The sequence below is a fragment of the Danio rerio genome, chromosome 4 (genome assembly GCF_052040795.2).
Source record: "Danio rerio strain M-AB ecotype USA chromosome 4, GRCz13ab, whole genome shotgun sequence".
Taxonomy (NCBI): Eukaryota; Metazoa; Chordata; class Actinopteri; order Cypriniformes; family Danionidae; genus Danio; species Danio rerio.
Window position 1 is genome coordinate 49,177,245 of NC_141024.2, and position 14,729 is coordinate 49,191,973.

General features: G+C 35.0%; 2 protein-coding genes across 2 annotated transcripts in view; both read right to left on the reverse strand.

Annotated features, from left to right (window-relative positions):
- Positions 1–14,729, reverse strand: part of LOC137490991 (uncharacterized) — a 41,000-nt gene that overhangs the window by 7,737 nt on the left and 18,534 nt on the right. Inside the window, exons 4-5 of the mRNA XM_087249421.2 lie at positions 2,360–3,913; positions 1,928–2,077 (exon numbers count right to left, since the gene is read on the reverse strand). The gene's annotated coding sequence lies outside the window, so the exon portion shown is untranslated. The remainder of the gene's footprint in view (positions 1–1,927; positions 2,078–2,359; positions 3,914–14,729) is intronic.
- Positions 5,811–13,038, reverse strand: LOC148682132 (uncharacterized). Its single transcript, XM_088650562.1, has 3 exons — positions 13,009–13,038; positions 12,317–12,461; positions 5,811–7,892 (listed from the first exon to the last, which is right to left on the reverse strand). The coding sequence occupies exons 2-3, from the start codon at positions 12,399–12,401 to the stop codon at positions 6,847–6,849; spliced, it is 1,131 nt and encodes a 376-aa protein (XP_088506688.1). The 5' UTR covers positions 12,402–12,461; positions 13,009–13,038; the 3' UTR covers positions 5,811–6,846.

Sequence of the window (14,729 nt, forward strand, 5' to 3'; positions counted from 1 at the left end):
ACTTTTCCCCCTCTGAACACAATATATATATATTTTTTGAGAAACTTTTAAATAATTTTATAGCAGTAAACATGTCAGATTGAATCATTCTAATGAATCCTAGACTTCTGCTGTCTTCTTTTATTTTAAAAACATTTCTTTATGATTTAAAACTGCATCTTTAGATATCTTTTCTGCTGGAGATAATGTTGCCTTGAAAAACTTAAAACGAAAAATAAAAACTTAAATATACGGTTTTAAAACCTTGACCTTTTTTAAACCGTGATATACCTTGAAAACTGATATCGCCCCATGCCTAAGTAGTATAACACTGTTTTCAGGATCTAAAAATTAATTCTTTAAAACAAGTGTCAGGCAAAAAGATTCCAATGGCGACACCTGCTGGTATGGGAACAATATGGTCAATACTGATGAACTATTAACTCAAATTTCTGCATATCATCAGTATGCAGTAATCTATTTCTTAAGCAGCTAAAGTCATTTTTAGACTAGTTTGCTGGCCAGTTGTTGTCAGTGCAATGCTAAACGTTATTGTTCCACTATAATTTGATTGTTTTGTCTCGCGTCGTCCCACAACAACCTCATATAGTTTAGAATACTGTACAATGTTTTATAACAATTATTTTAGTGTCCATTTCATTCAGCTTATTTCAAATTGGCGGCATCCACGTTTTCTGACATACTTTAAATCAGGGTTTCTGCAGGTGTCAACAAGTTAAATTTAAGAGTTTAAGACATTTTAAGACCATTATGAATGAAATGTTAAACTCATAAAGGGCTAAAGAATCTTTCGAATGGCCCAGATGAAAAAGATTTTTATTTGCCCTATCAAAAAAATATTAGAATTTAATACATTTATTAATACAATAATAAATGAATAATAATAAAAAAACAATATTTTAAATATTTTAGCAAAAAGCAAGCAAGCTTTACTTGTATCCACACACTTTTTTTCCCCAAAATAAACTTTCTTTAAAATAAAAAACAAATGTTTTAAAAGTTTTAAAAACTATAAGAAACTAAATCTATGCATCATTCTGTCCAGGTCGATGTGCTCAGCAGTAAATACATGGACCATGTTTAAACAAATGTTATTGTAAGGAAAATAATTAAATAATTATGATACATAGAGTTAAAATGACCTTTTTGAATAAAAAGTATACTGTTTTATTGAGATGGATTGTTGGTGATTGTATGTGTTTTAGCCAGATTGGGTAGCAAATCATAAACAAAGGAAAATTAAGGCTAGTTTAAAAAAAAAAGATTTAAGACCTACAGCACAATATTTCAGTGAATTTAAAACTTTTTATGGCCTAAAATTTAGATTTTGGAATTTAAGACATTTTAAGACCCCACGGAAACTGTTTAAACACAATAGCCCTGGTAATTAGTTATTATAATAATGGCGTAATTCAGATACTATCTGTGAGAACTAGTAACAACTAGTAGAAACATCTTTAAATCCATATAGAAGTTGATAAAAAAAGGGGAATTGTGATCAACGTGACATATGCAACTGGAAAGTACTAAGCCAACACTACCACTGTAATAGCAGATATCTTCTATGAGAATACTGTAGGTGAAATATCGCCAGCTCTGTTAAACTTTTTTAATTTATTGTTTTTAAATAATTTTATAAAGTGCCAGTGCTCAATGACACTTTACAAAAACAGTAGAAGAACAAGAAAAGCATAAACCTTGAGAGAGTAGAGAAATGGGAGACTAATAATACATAAAGTAATGACAAAAGACATGAGCACAAGAAAGAAACTCATTCCTGTCTTTCAATGAGTGCTTATGTGCATTTAGGGGAACTAGGCTGCACACTCAGGGCTGTGAGATGGATTTAATTTAGTTTTCTTATTATTAAATATATATCTGAATGAGGATATAATGACTGATTTGGTCTTTAAGAATGAAAATCAACCTGTTTGTTCCTGCAGATCTTCCTGTTTGACTGTAAATGTTTCTTCAATCTTCACATCTTCACTCTCCTCTTTAATAAACGCCATCTTTATAACAGTGTGGAGATCAGTCACTTCAGCAGGAGTTTTTCTCTGCGTTTGGACACTTTATCCTGTTTTAAATGAACAAAACAATAAAAATGTTTTGTTTAAAATGAATAAAACAATAAACAGAAACAAAATAACTTCTCTTCAACACTTGCTTCAACAGTTTCTTTATATGAGAGTAATAAACAAAAAGAAATCAGGCAAGTCTGAGCAAGAAACATTATCCACAAATAACCTGAAAAAAACTAGTAGAGTTACTTCATTTTTATATATATAGAGATGTATACTTAAAATTAAATTACATTATGCTATTTAATATATTAAACCTTTATTAAAACACCACTTACACACATTTCTGTTGTTTAAACAATAGCCCTCATTACTGTGAGTAAAATTGTACTACATTGTATAAAAGGGTTAAAATAATATTCTTAACAGCAGGTACACAATTTAGTATCGGATGAAAAGCCTGAAACTTTAATCAATCGGAAATATCTGTGTAAAAGTTTTAAAACAAACCTTTCTCCTGTTGAATCAGCGCGGGAGCGGCGCAGCCTTATGACGTCAGACGCAACGCCAAAATAAAAGTCTTTTTTTTGTTAAGTTTTTTTTGCCACTTACTGTTGCAGTCAGAACATGATAAATTTCTCCCTCCTTTTCCACTTCACACAACATAGCTGCTATCTCTCTCACATACACAGACATTCAGTAATTGAAGTTGATCAAAACAATCCAAACATTTTAACACAATTTTGAAAAACTTGTTTAATCCACTTTTAAAGCAGAAAACCCCAACATTCTAAAAGTTATAACAATAGCCTGGTGGGTGTTTTAAGCTGACATTTTACAGACACATTCTTGAGACACAAAGATCTTAAATCTTGAATTAGAAAGTTATGTTACTAAACTTAAATCACAGTATGTTATGTAAAGTTTATCAGACTCGCCAACAGGGCCGGCCCGTGGCATAGGCAGTATAGGCAAATGCTAAGGGCGCTGTACATCCAGGGGGGCGCCAGAAATGAGTGCGGTTAAGTTGGTTTTGTTTTCGATATTCCTGACACATTCAGTGACAGACGGCAATAACTCAAAAACCTCTTACCCTAAAATGATCTAAAGTGTGTTTCCTAAAAAAGACCAAGCTGGTTATGTTTCACAGCTGTCTTTTTCTTTTTTTTCGCTTAACAATTTGACCACTGCTCTGTTTAAGCCCTCGCGATATGCGTTAAGCACATAAGTGGGCTGGGCCAACCATGTTGCTCCGTCTACAAGTCTTTCATTGGTTCACGGAAACATATGGACCTTGATGTAATGTATGCTTTCGATTTCGGTTCTCATTACTGCGGCTGTTTCTCAATATGCGTTCTTCAGCGGTCTTGCGTCCTCTTGTTCTTGTGTAACGTCATCATCAGTTGCCAAAGTTCAGTTCCAATACTTAAGACCGCAAGTACGGAGGACGTGTGAAACTTCCCGGATGTGATCTTGATATCGAGGACGCAACGATGCAGACTTGAGCACCGAACTCGCGCTGGAAGTCCCAGAAGTCATTGCGACTGGAGGTGGGAAGCGCAGCATTTTATTTAGATTTATTGTTAAAGTTCAGAGATATCACTTATTTACCTCAGGAGTTTCCCTAAATTAAATGGTGAAAGTAAATATTAACATGAACATCTTAACAAAGGAATAAACACATTAAGGGTGTTTGTTTGCTGAAATTTGTATTAAAATCTGTTTTATTCATATTGTGCAACAAAGATTTATAATGCTTTTATGCAAAGTATATATTTTGAAACGGGGAAAACCTATAAATCGTTATATGAAGGCTGTAATGTTTAAATAACTTACCATTTAAAAAAACGTGAAGGTCATGTGACCATCAGGAAGAACGCAGCATCTCAATTCTCAAAGGACACGTTCTCTGCCCTCACGGTTTCTTGAGTTCGTTCTTCCGAGGACACCTAGCAAGCCTGGTCTCCACAAGAACACAAGTCCGTTCTCTGCTTTCTTGGAATTGAGAAACAGCCTGCATGTTAAGTACACATCTTCTGTTGTGTAAATTGTTAAATTACAGTGCACGAGCTACGTATTATGTGTAATTTATTTAATTAAAAAGTTATGAATAAAGTTGAGATATGATATATTGAGATATGAAGTTGTAAAGCCTTTAAAAAATGTTTTCTGTGTAAGAGTTGGGGTTTTCCAGGTTGAACGTAAAGTTGGTGGTCTTATTCACTTAGATTAAGAGTTTTGAGAAACACAGTCCATCACATGAAGTTTATTGATATCATTTGGGGTGGGCAAGGGGGTATGGGCCAGTAACCTACTATCCTTCTAATTATATATATGTATATATATATATTTATATATATATATGTATATATATATATTTATATATATATATATATATATATATATATATATATATATATATATATATTTATATATATATATATATATATATATATATATATATATATATATATATATATATATATATAACCATTGTATAAAGTAAAGATAATCAATACAATAATCTTTATGTACTTTTAATTTTTGCAACGTTTTTTTTTTTTAGTTCTTGAATCTAATTGGCTGTAAACCCTGCAATATTCTAATCAGCCTCTTCATCTGGGTTTAATCACTCTGCCAGCTGCAGCGAATGTCAAATTTGTTAATAAACTTGGCTGGACCACATAGCCTATTTTTGAGAGAATGTTTGTCTACTTAAGGATTGCGGCTATTTGTTTTGATGACTTCGGACTCGGAGATTATATTGTTGATAGCACTCCTCTGGTGGACACATTCTGGAGTCTGATGTATGTCTTTATAGTAGTAAAATGTGGGGAAAGAATTGTTTTGAGTATATATAATGACTATTACTGCAATGCAGTAATGCAGTAAGTCGTGGTCGTGTACCCCATATCTAGAGAAAGACCAGCATTTGTGGTTCAAAAGCACTTATTGCATTCCTTATAGACAATAACTTGTCTTTTTTCCCCCTGTATTTCACCTCACATTTAATTCTGGTCTAATACTAGTGATTGGTTACAAGTGGCCAGTGCCGCCCCTCTGCTTTTTGACACACCTCCAAGTGTTTCAAGTAGGTCCGGTACTCGACCTAAAAGAGGTCTGCTTGTGTGGTTTCTCCCTCTTTCTATTATTACGCCGTGTCCATGGCCGGCTCGGCACGTATTTGTTTTAAAAGACGGCATATAATTATGGAAGTTGTCACTCATAAGTAGAGCCATCTGAAGCTAACGTTAGTACGTGTGGTCTCACTGGGAGAGAGGTACTTGTACAATTGTTAAATACAGTTTTTATGGACATACTGGTCTCTTCATTACCTGGCTAGCACGTTTTAGAGCCCTTACCCTTTGACGGACTGATGTGTCACTTTTGACAGAGAAAGTTTAAAAGTCCGTTGAGCTCGCGTTATAGCCTGAGAAATTGAAAACTGACACAGCATCCTCAGGTCTCAGTCTGTTGGTGCGACGACTGACTAATTTTTCTGACTCAAAGATCTTCTCAGTGTAATCTTCCTTCAAAAAATGATCACTGCATACTTGTGCCTCTGGGTCCATTGGAGGGTTTTTCCTTTTCATCGCCGCTAGCCAGTGAAGCAGTGTTGTTCTGCATTTATGCGGCAGTTTATGAAAATTAACTAATTTTCCCTTAGCTTTGACACTGTAAAAATCATTTTTACATCCAGAAGCAATACAGTAGTGCCCATTGATGGCCCATTGCCAGACATTGATGGAAATGGTGAGATCGACGAGTAAACATACATAATGCAAGTAGTGTGTGGAAATATTTTATATTGAATTGCAGATTTAAAATACATACAGTATACAATAAGGGTTCATAATTTTACAGGTTGTAAACATTTTATTCATTAAACACCCCATATAAAACCCAAACACTGAATAAGAGAACTAATGTACTTACGCAGGTGCATCTACATTTGCAGGTTGCATTAGGTTGTCACCAACCTTGCATAATTCTTTATATGTATACAATACTTGAAGAAAAGAACATCGTAACTCAATAAGCTTACGCGGTTCTTTGAGTGTTGAATATTTTATTGTTACCCCCTTATTACCCAAACATTTTGGTTTGTTCCTTTGCAATTTAAAGAGAAGTACACCGTAAATTCAATATACTTACGCGGTACTTTTCGTGTTGAATATCTGGTTGTTACTCCCTTATTGCCCAAGCATTACAGTTTGTGTCCTTTATATCCACACATGTTATTTATACTTAAACTGTACATACAGAAAATTACACCGTTATTTCACTGTACTTGCGTGGTAATTTTCGTGTTTAATATCTGGTTGTTACCCTCTTAATACCCAAGCATTACAGTTTGTTCCCTAATACCCACTTACGCGGTACTTTGCGGGTTGTAAAAGAAAGTGTTACCTAAAAGTCTTCTCACTCAAGCACATATACTCGTTCACATCAGTGTGGATCTTTATGTGTTCATTAAGGTTTGCTGCTTGGCTGAAACTCATCCCACACCAAAGCTGCGGTCACACTAGAGTTGTATGTTGTATGGTGCTTCAAAAAGGGGTGGAATTAAACAAGATGATTAGACATTAAAAAGGTGAGCGATTGGTCCATATTTTAAATTTCTGTCCAGAGAAGTCATGTTTTGATCTTCCATTGGTCTCGCACAGTCAAGTGATGCAATTTTGCAGGTCAGAATTCACCAAGCTTGAACTTTGCAATGCAGTGAACTGCGAAACTTGATGCACGAACTTGCGTTTCCGGTCTGACACATTTGTGTGCCTATGAATGGAAGTCTATGGGGAGAAACGTCCAGTATGACCGCGGCTTAAGTGCAAATGAATGATTTCTTTCCAGTGTGAATCATCATGTGTAGTTTAAGGGATGATGAGTGAATGAAACGCTTCCCACACTGAGTGCATGTGAATGATTTCTCTCCAGTGTGGATCCGCATGTGTAGATTAAGGTATGATGATTGGCTGAAACTCTTCCCACACTGAGTGCATGTAAATGGTTTCTCTCCAGTGTGGATCCTCATGTGTTTATGAAGGTTTGAAGAGCAGCTGAAACTCTTCCCACACTGAGCGCAAGTGAATGGTTTCTCTCCAGTGTGCATCCTCATGTGGTGATTAAGGTGTGAGTAGCTGAAACTCTTCCCACACTGAGTGCATGTGAATGGTTTCTCTCCAGTGTGGATCCTCATGTGGTTATAAAGGGATGATGATTGGCTGAAACTCTTCCCACACTGAGTGCAAGTGAATGGTTTCTCTCCGGTGTGGATCCGCATGTGTAGATTAAGGTATGATGATTGGCTGAAACTCTTCCCACACTGAGTGCATGTAAATGGTTTCTCTCCAGTGTGGATCCTCATGTGTTGATAAAGGTTCGAAGCGCAACTGAAACTCTTACCACATTGAGAGCATGTGAATGGTTTTTCTCCTGTGTGGATCCTCATATGGTGATTAAGGTGTGAGGAATAGCTAAAACACTTTCCACACTGTGTGCATGTGAATGGTTTATCTCCAGTGTGGATCCTCATGTGGTTATAAAGGGAAGATGACAGGCTGAAACTCTTCCCACACTCAGTGCATGTAAATAGTTTCTCTCCAGTGTGGATCCTCATGTGTTGATTAAGGTGTGATGATTGGATGAAACTCTTCCCACACTGAGTGCATGTGAATGGTTTCTCTCCAGTGTGGATCATCATGTGAATATTAAGTTTGCTTTTGCATGCAAAACTCTTTCCACACTGAGAGCACATGAAACGATTCTTGTCTCTCCTTTTCAAAATATCATCAGTCTGTAAATTTGTTTTTTCCTCATATTTGACATGATGTTCCTCCTCTTTACTCCCCTCATTCTCTTCAATCAGGTCTGAAATAAATAAAACATGTTTTCATTAAGTCTTAAAAACTCTCATCAAAAGCTGAAAAGTGAAAAGACACTGGAAACATTGGCTATACACACTGTAATTTTAATGCACATTAAATGTAAAATAAATCAGATCATATTTTGTTCAGTCCTTTTATGTGTACACTTTTAAGCAGATTCAAATCAATTTATCTTTATCTAGTATCTTTTACAATGTAAATTTTGTCAAAGCAGAAGTTATAGTAAATTGAAACTGTGTCAGTCCAGTTTTCAGAGTTTCTTACATAATTGATCATAAGTCATTTGGTCATATCGATAAAACACATTTGAAAGCTGTAAATGGCCTCTTTTTATTCATTTTTATTCATAATTACAACAAAATGTTTTTCAAATATGTGTAAAGCAGACAGGGAACACTAGTTCATTCTGTGGCTGACTGGTAAACACACCAGAAAAAAAGTTCTGGGGTAACAACTGAACAAACAGCAGAATATTAGCCTCGCAGACAAGATATATACCTGTACAGCATCTGCATAAAGGCTGGAATTTGCACCTTTCCCCTCGTGTGCTGTTGGGTCATTTTCATCTATTCTGGGGTGATTTTGAGAGATAAAACTTTCTCTGTGTTTCAGCAAACGGACTGATATTTGGGGACATCTTATTCTGACATATTCTGGAACAATGCTTTGAAAAAGGAAACTCAATACAATCTGGCTAAATTTACTCCCTTTTCATTATATTCATGACTGTTTTTTTCTCCATTGGCCTCTTTTATAACAAAATTTTTTTTATTGCAAAGCCATGACAGCATATAATCATGCATTTATGATTGTTGGTGTTTTCTGTGATGACAGTCAACATAGTTTAATTGTTCTCCACCCATGGGACGGCAAAAAGGAAATGGGTGAAAGTATAAAGAAAGAGGAGGAGAGTTGAAGAGGTTGACTGAACTGTTGCAGTGCAGGGAAACGAGAAGAGAAACCAGGTCGAGACAAGCATTGTAAACTTAACAACTGGCTGTGAGAAACAAAAAGCAAAAGTATGTATTGAAGTAACAGGGCAAAGACTGCTGTCTTATTACTGAAGTGCTCGTGACGTTGGCAAAGACTTCAGTGCAGTGTGTCCTGAACAAAATCAACTTACCAATTTATCTTGCTGGCATGGAGTCAGCTGCCTACTCACCGGCCGGGTTCAATGACGCCCTCAACCTTACCATCCACACCTCCACATTCGCCATTTCCCTTGATCCCTTCGCTCCGTGGATAAGAAGCAAAAGTTTTTGTTTTCTTTGCCCAAATTCTCATTTTGTTTCTCTTGTTAAGTTTTCTCCCCGTACTATTATTATCAGTATTATTTTTCTTGTTTTCAAATCTGACGAATCTGCTGGCCTGAAATCATTTACAATTTTTTCACTTTTGACGTGAATGGTGCAGTGTGAATGGCGCAATACACATGAATGATGCAGTGCGAATTGAGCGTTTTGCGTGTTTCACGTGAAATGCTCGAGTTCAAAAATGTGAACTTTAGCGGACATTTGCACTGCATTACCCAATCAGGAGCTTGCTTTTGTGGGGGCGTGATTGTGACGTAGCGCCTGTTGTTGGTGTCCCGGGGGAAATCCTCCAGCCGACACAGACAAGAGTTCATCAAACTGGGCTCGGCTCAGTCAGAAACATCAATGAAAGACTCTGTCATCCAGGTTAAGTTTCTGGAGTAAATTATGAGCTTACAGGGCTGGTGCATCTCTGAAAGAATCTAGTGGACACAGTCCCAAACGTATCGACACTGTTTTACAGTCTTCATTAAAAACATAAACACTGTTATTCCTTCAATAAAATCCATGTTAGCCATTTAGCAACAAAGCTACTTTAAGCTAAATTTTACCCACGAATAAAGCGGATTTTCCGCACAAATGAAGCGAGTAAACTCAAATGTTCATGCATCTATTTACGCACGAATATTGCAATTTATCTGCGCGTTCCGCGTCTGGTGTGAACACAGCATAAGAGGGAAGATTTTCAAGAAAGAATCTGAGGAAAAATATAAGTTTAAATATATATATATATATATATATATATATATATATATATATATATATTAAGGGTGGAGCCGAACCCCAATACAGTATTCGGAAAGGCACGAATAGCGTGTTTTTACAAATACTTGATTCGAACAAATACTTGAAAAATTATTTGTATTCAGGAGCAAGAAAAACATTATATCAAAAAGCAGCGTTTCCTCATGAGGCCACAGTGCATGCCCGCGTGAGTGAGTGAGAGAGAGAGTGAGAGAGAGACGCGCTCAGTCAGTAGCGAAAAAAATACTTCACTGCATCGCTATTTTTGTTAAATAGATTTTTGTACCTTAATTGGGTTCCAAAGGCAGTTTATAAACTTGTAGCGGAGTTGAAGCGGAGTTTGTTCGGGATTCTATTACGCTGCATTATTGACGTCTGCAATCGGGTGCTCTGTTTACGCAACGTTAGCTCTGTTAGACAATAGACTGTTGACAGAGTAACGTTAACGTTTGTTTATAAAGATTAAAACGATGCTTTTGCAGTTGTGTCGAATAGTATGCACTTATGGGAGTTATATGGTACGTCTAAATTACTGTCTTTTGCAGACAGCAAGATAAGCTATAGGCTAGTTAACCTTAGCATAGCTTCCCGTCACTTTTTATTAACTTGAAACTCTTCAAATACATTTGGGCACCATGAAAAAAATGAGACTGCTGCTGAGCCATTTCTTGGTCCTCCACCATTCAAAAGAAAAAAAAACCTTCAGGTTCTGTGTGGAAGCATTTTACAGTCAGTGGAGCTGCAGATAAAACAAAGTGATACTGTATAATGTGTGCAAAAGTGAAATCAGCAGAGGCAGAGATATTAAACATCTGTCATCATCTTCTATCCATAATCATTCATTCATTTCTTTTCGGCTAAATCCCTTTATCAATCTGGGGTTGCCACAGTGGAATGAACCACCAATTTATCCAGCATATGTTTTACGCAGTGGCTGCCCTTCCAGCTGCTATCCAGCACTGGGAAACATCCATATACTCTCTTTCACACACATACAATAGGGACAATTTAGCTTACCCAATTCACCTGTATTGCATGTGTTTGGACTGTGGTGGAAACCGGAGCACCCGGAGGAAACCCACGCCAACATGGGGAGAACCCAGTCGGGGCTCGAACCAGCAACCTTCTTGCTGTCAGGCGACAGTGCTACTCACTGTGCCACCGCGCAACCTTCTATGTAATGTATTATCACATGCACTAAAAGCATCCTCTCCTGATACTGTCTATGAACCCTCCACAAGCATCAATTCCCTCAATCAGCACAGCTATGTTCTGCTAAATCCTCCACAAGCACCAAACCATCAACACAGCCACATTCTGCCCCAGCAAGTCAGTTTCAAACATAAAAAAAAAAAAAAAAAAAAAAAAAAACTTTGTGTCTGTTTTGTGGCAGGCAGATGACAATAGCAGGGCTATTTAGTATTATATAGAATACTTTTGTTCTGCCAGATCTCCCAGGCAGGGTTTTATTAAGATTTATTTAGTTAATTTAAGTTTTTGGAATTCTGTGCATTGGAAAGAAGTTCTTTCAGAAGAAGAACAGTTTTTTGAAGTATTATTTGTTTTTATTCTGTCTATTCAGTGTCCTTCAACAAGAACGGTGGTGGTGGGGTTCATAATATTCACAATGGTATTTTATTAGTTGTTGGTTTAACCATGGATGAGATAATGGCTTCTATGTTATTTTCTTTTCAATGACGTTTCTTGTCACATGTTCAAAAACAACAACCAATATTGCATGTCTATAATTTATATAATGGGTATAATTAAACAAGACTTTCACTATAACGTAAATTAGAAGTGTAATAGAAAAAATATATATTTTTGCGCCATTTTGAATTTTACTCGAATACAAATACAAATACTTTTCCCCCTCAACTCCCCCTCTGCTCCGCACATCCCTAATATATATATATATATATATATATATATATATATATATATATATATATATATATATATATATATATATATATGCTTGTTAGTTTGATTACTGTTGATTTCAAATGCAATAAATATGTTTGTATAACACTTGTAGTAATGGTGCTTATAATTGGTGGGTGCGACTAAATTTTGGCTGATGAGCCTAAATTTTTTAAGTTAGGAGCACCGGTGTAACCAAGCAAAAAGGTTAATTTCGAGCCCTGCTAACAATACATAAAATACTGACAAAAGACATGAGAACAAGTAAGAAACTCATTCTGTCTTTCAATGAGTGCTTATGTGCATTTAGGAGAACTAGGCAGCACACTGAGGGCTGCAAGATGGATTTAATTTAGTATTCTTATTGTTAAAATATATCTGAATGAGGATTAAATGACTGAGTTGGTCTTTGAGAATGAAAACCAACCTGTTTGTTCCTGCAGATCTTCCTGTTTGACTGTGAATGTTTCTTCAATCTTCACATCTTCACTCTCCTCTTTAATAAACGCCATCTTTATAACAGTGTGTAGATCAGACGCTTCAGCAGTTTTTCTGTGTTAGGACACTTTATCCTGTTTAAATAAATAAAACAATGAACAGAATCAAAATTACTTCTCTTCAACACTCGCTTTAACAGTTTCTTTGTATGAGAGTAATTAACAAAAGTAAATCAGGTAAGTTCGAGCAAGGAAACAATACCCACAAATGAGCTGATTAAAACTAGAACTCCATTTCTTATAGTGATGCATTGTTAGAATGGAATGACATTATGCTGTTTAATAAATTAAACCTTCAATAAAACACTTATTGCATCTCAGTAACTTTTTTTCAAACTTTAATCAGTTATGTTTTTAATCGATTTGTTTCTTTTAATTACTTTATTGTCTGCTTACAGCAACATGTAGCACTTTTTTGCACAAGACAAATTTCTTCTCTGGGACAAAAAATTTATCTTATCTTTAATCAAACAATAGCTCTCATTGCTGTGAGTAAAATAGTACTACGTTGTCAAAAGGGTTAAATAATATTGTCAATAGCAGGTACATAATTAAGCACTGAATGAAAAACAACTGAAACTTTAATCAATCGCTTTATAAGTGTAAACATTTTAAAACAAACCTTTCTCCAGTTGAATCACAGCGCAGGAGCAGCGCAGGCTTATGACGTCACATGCCACGCCAAAATAAAAGTCTTTTTTCTTCTTTTTTTGCCTCTACTGATGCAGTCAGGACTTAATGATAGATTTCACTCTCGTTTTCCACTTTCTCACATCCAGACACACATATATTCGGCATTTGGAGTTGATCAAAGCCTTTACTCTAAACATTTTAAGACAATTAAAAAAAACTTTTTTAATCCACTTAGACTAAGTGGAAGCAGAAAATCCCAACATTCTAAAAAGGTATAATAAATAATCTGATGGTTGTTTTAAGCTGAAACTTTACAGACATAAAAGACTTATCTTAAAGCTTGAAAAGAGAATAAAATAAAAAAGTATTCATTACTACTACATGTTTTAGTTCCACTATAGTCATGACTTATTATATATAGTTTTTCTTAGTGTTTGGACTCTTTATCCTGTTAAAAATTAACAAAGCAATAAAAATGTCTTGTTTAAAATAAATAAAACAATGAACAGAAACAAAATAACTACTCTTTAACAGTTCCCACCCAGCAAAAAGTTGTCGAAAAGACGTTGAAAAAGCAACATTGTCAGACGTCCAAACAACATGAAAAACAGGTGAGAAAGTGAAAGATGAAAAGACGTATTTTTCATGTCATTGAAAAGACGTCAATTTTAAGTAGAAATTCGGTTGTGAGAAAGACATAAATGTTTTAGAGAAATTTTACACAATTCATAAATTCAACATTTTGTTAAAAATATTATTTATTAGCCTAATATTGGCTATCAAAATAGGACTGCAATTTTGACTGCAACTGCAATGACAAAGAAAAGCTCTGTTTTAGTGCGCATCTGTACAGTCACAATCTGTTTTCCGATGTTATTTTAAGAAAGTCTTGTCTTTAAATTAACATGACATTCAAATAATAAATGCTATTTTGACTGCATGATACACACGTTTTTGTTTAAGGACAAATTACAGTTGATATAACCATACTTTTTAACGTATTATTACTTATTTTTAAGAAGTGGACAGAGAAGGCAAAAGTACACACACCCTACTTAAGAAGAAGTGATATTGATGTTTAAAACGACTATAGTAAAAGTTGAAGTAGCCAACTGACTGCACTTTTGTACTCAAAGTAAATAGTATGTCCTCAAACACGTAATAAAAAGTTTCTATTACTACCTGTTTTTCGCGCTGGTAACTAGACTCACATCATACACAATGTGATGACGTGAACAGCGATCTCTCATAGAAATCTGACATATGCCAATATGTACGTGCAAATTAGCTTACATTTATAACATTCATGTTTATTTTACATCTAAAACTTGTCATTTATGAACATGCATTTAGAAATATAGCAAATATGTTTACTTAGAGAAAAAAAGTGCACTAAAATCATATTATAAAATATAGGCTAGGAACATGCATGTACATATTTGTAATTCCAATGGTTGAAAACATAAGTGGACTTTTTTGCAACATTTCACAATATTTGTTGTATATATGACACATTTTATGCAAGTAAAATTCAAATGTGAATTTGTATGTCAACAAATAATTTCATATTTTTCATCTATGCATAAGGGATGTTACTTTTTGTTACATTTGAAACTTCTTATTTTAAACATGCTTAACTTTAAATGATTTTAAACATGTCTTTTTGATGATGATTCTTGCAGATTTATAATTTATATTAGTTTACATTTT

What these genes read in the sequence shown, in the direction of transcription:
- LOC148682132 (XM_088650562.1), bottom strand. Translation starts at nt 12,401, where the DNA reads ATGGCGTTTATTAAAGAGGAGAGTGAAGATGTGAAGATTGAAGAAACA. An exon ending in AGATCTGCAGGAACAAACAG is followed by an intron (nt 7,893 to 12,316) that starts GTTGGTTTTCAT and finishes TATTTATTTCAG; the next exon opens with ACCTGATTGAAGAGAATGAG.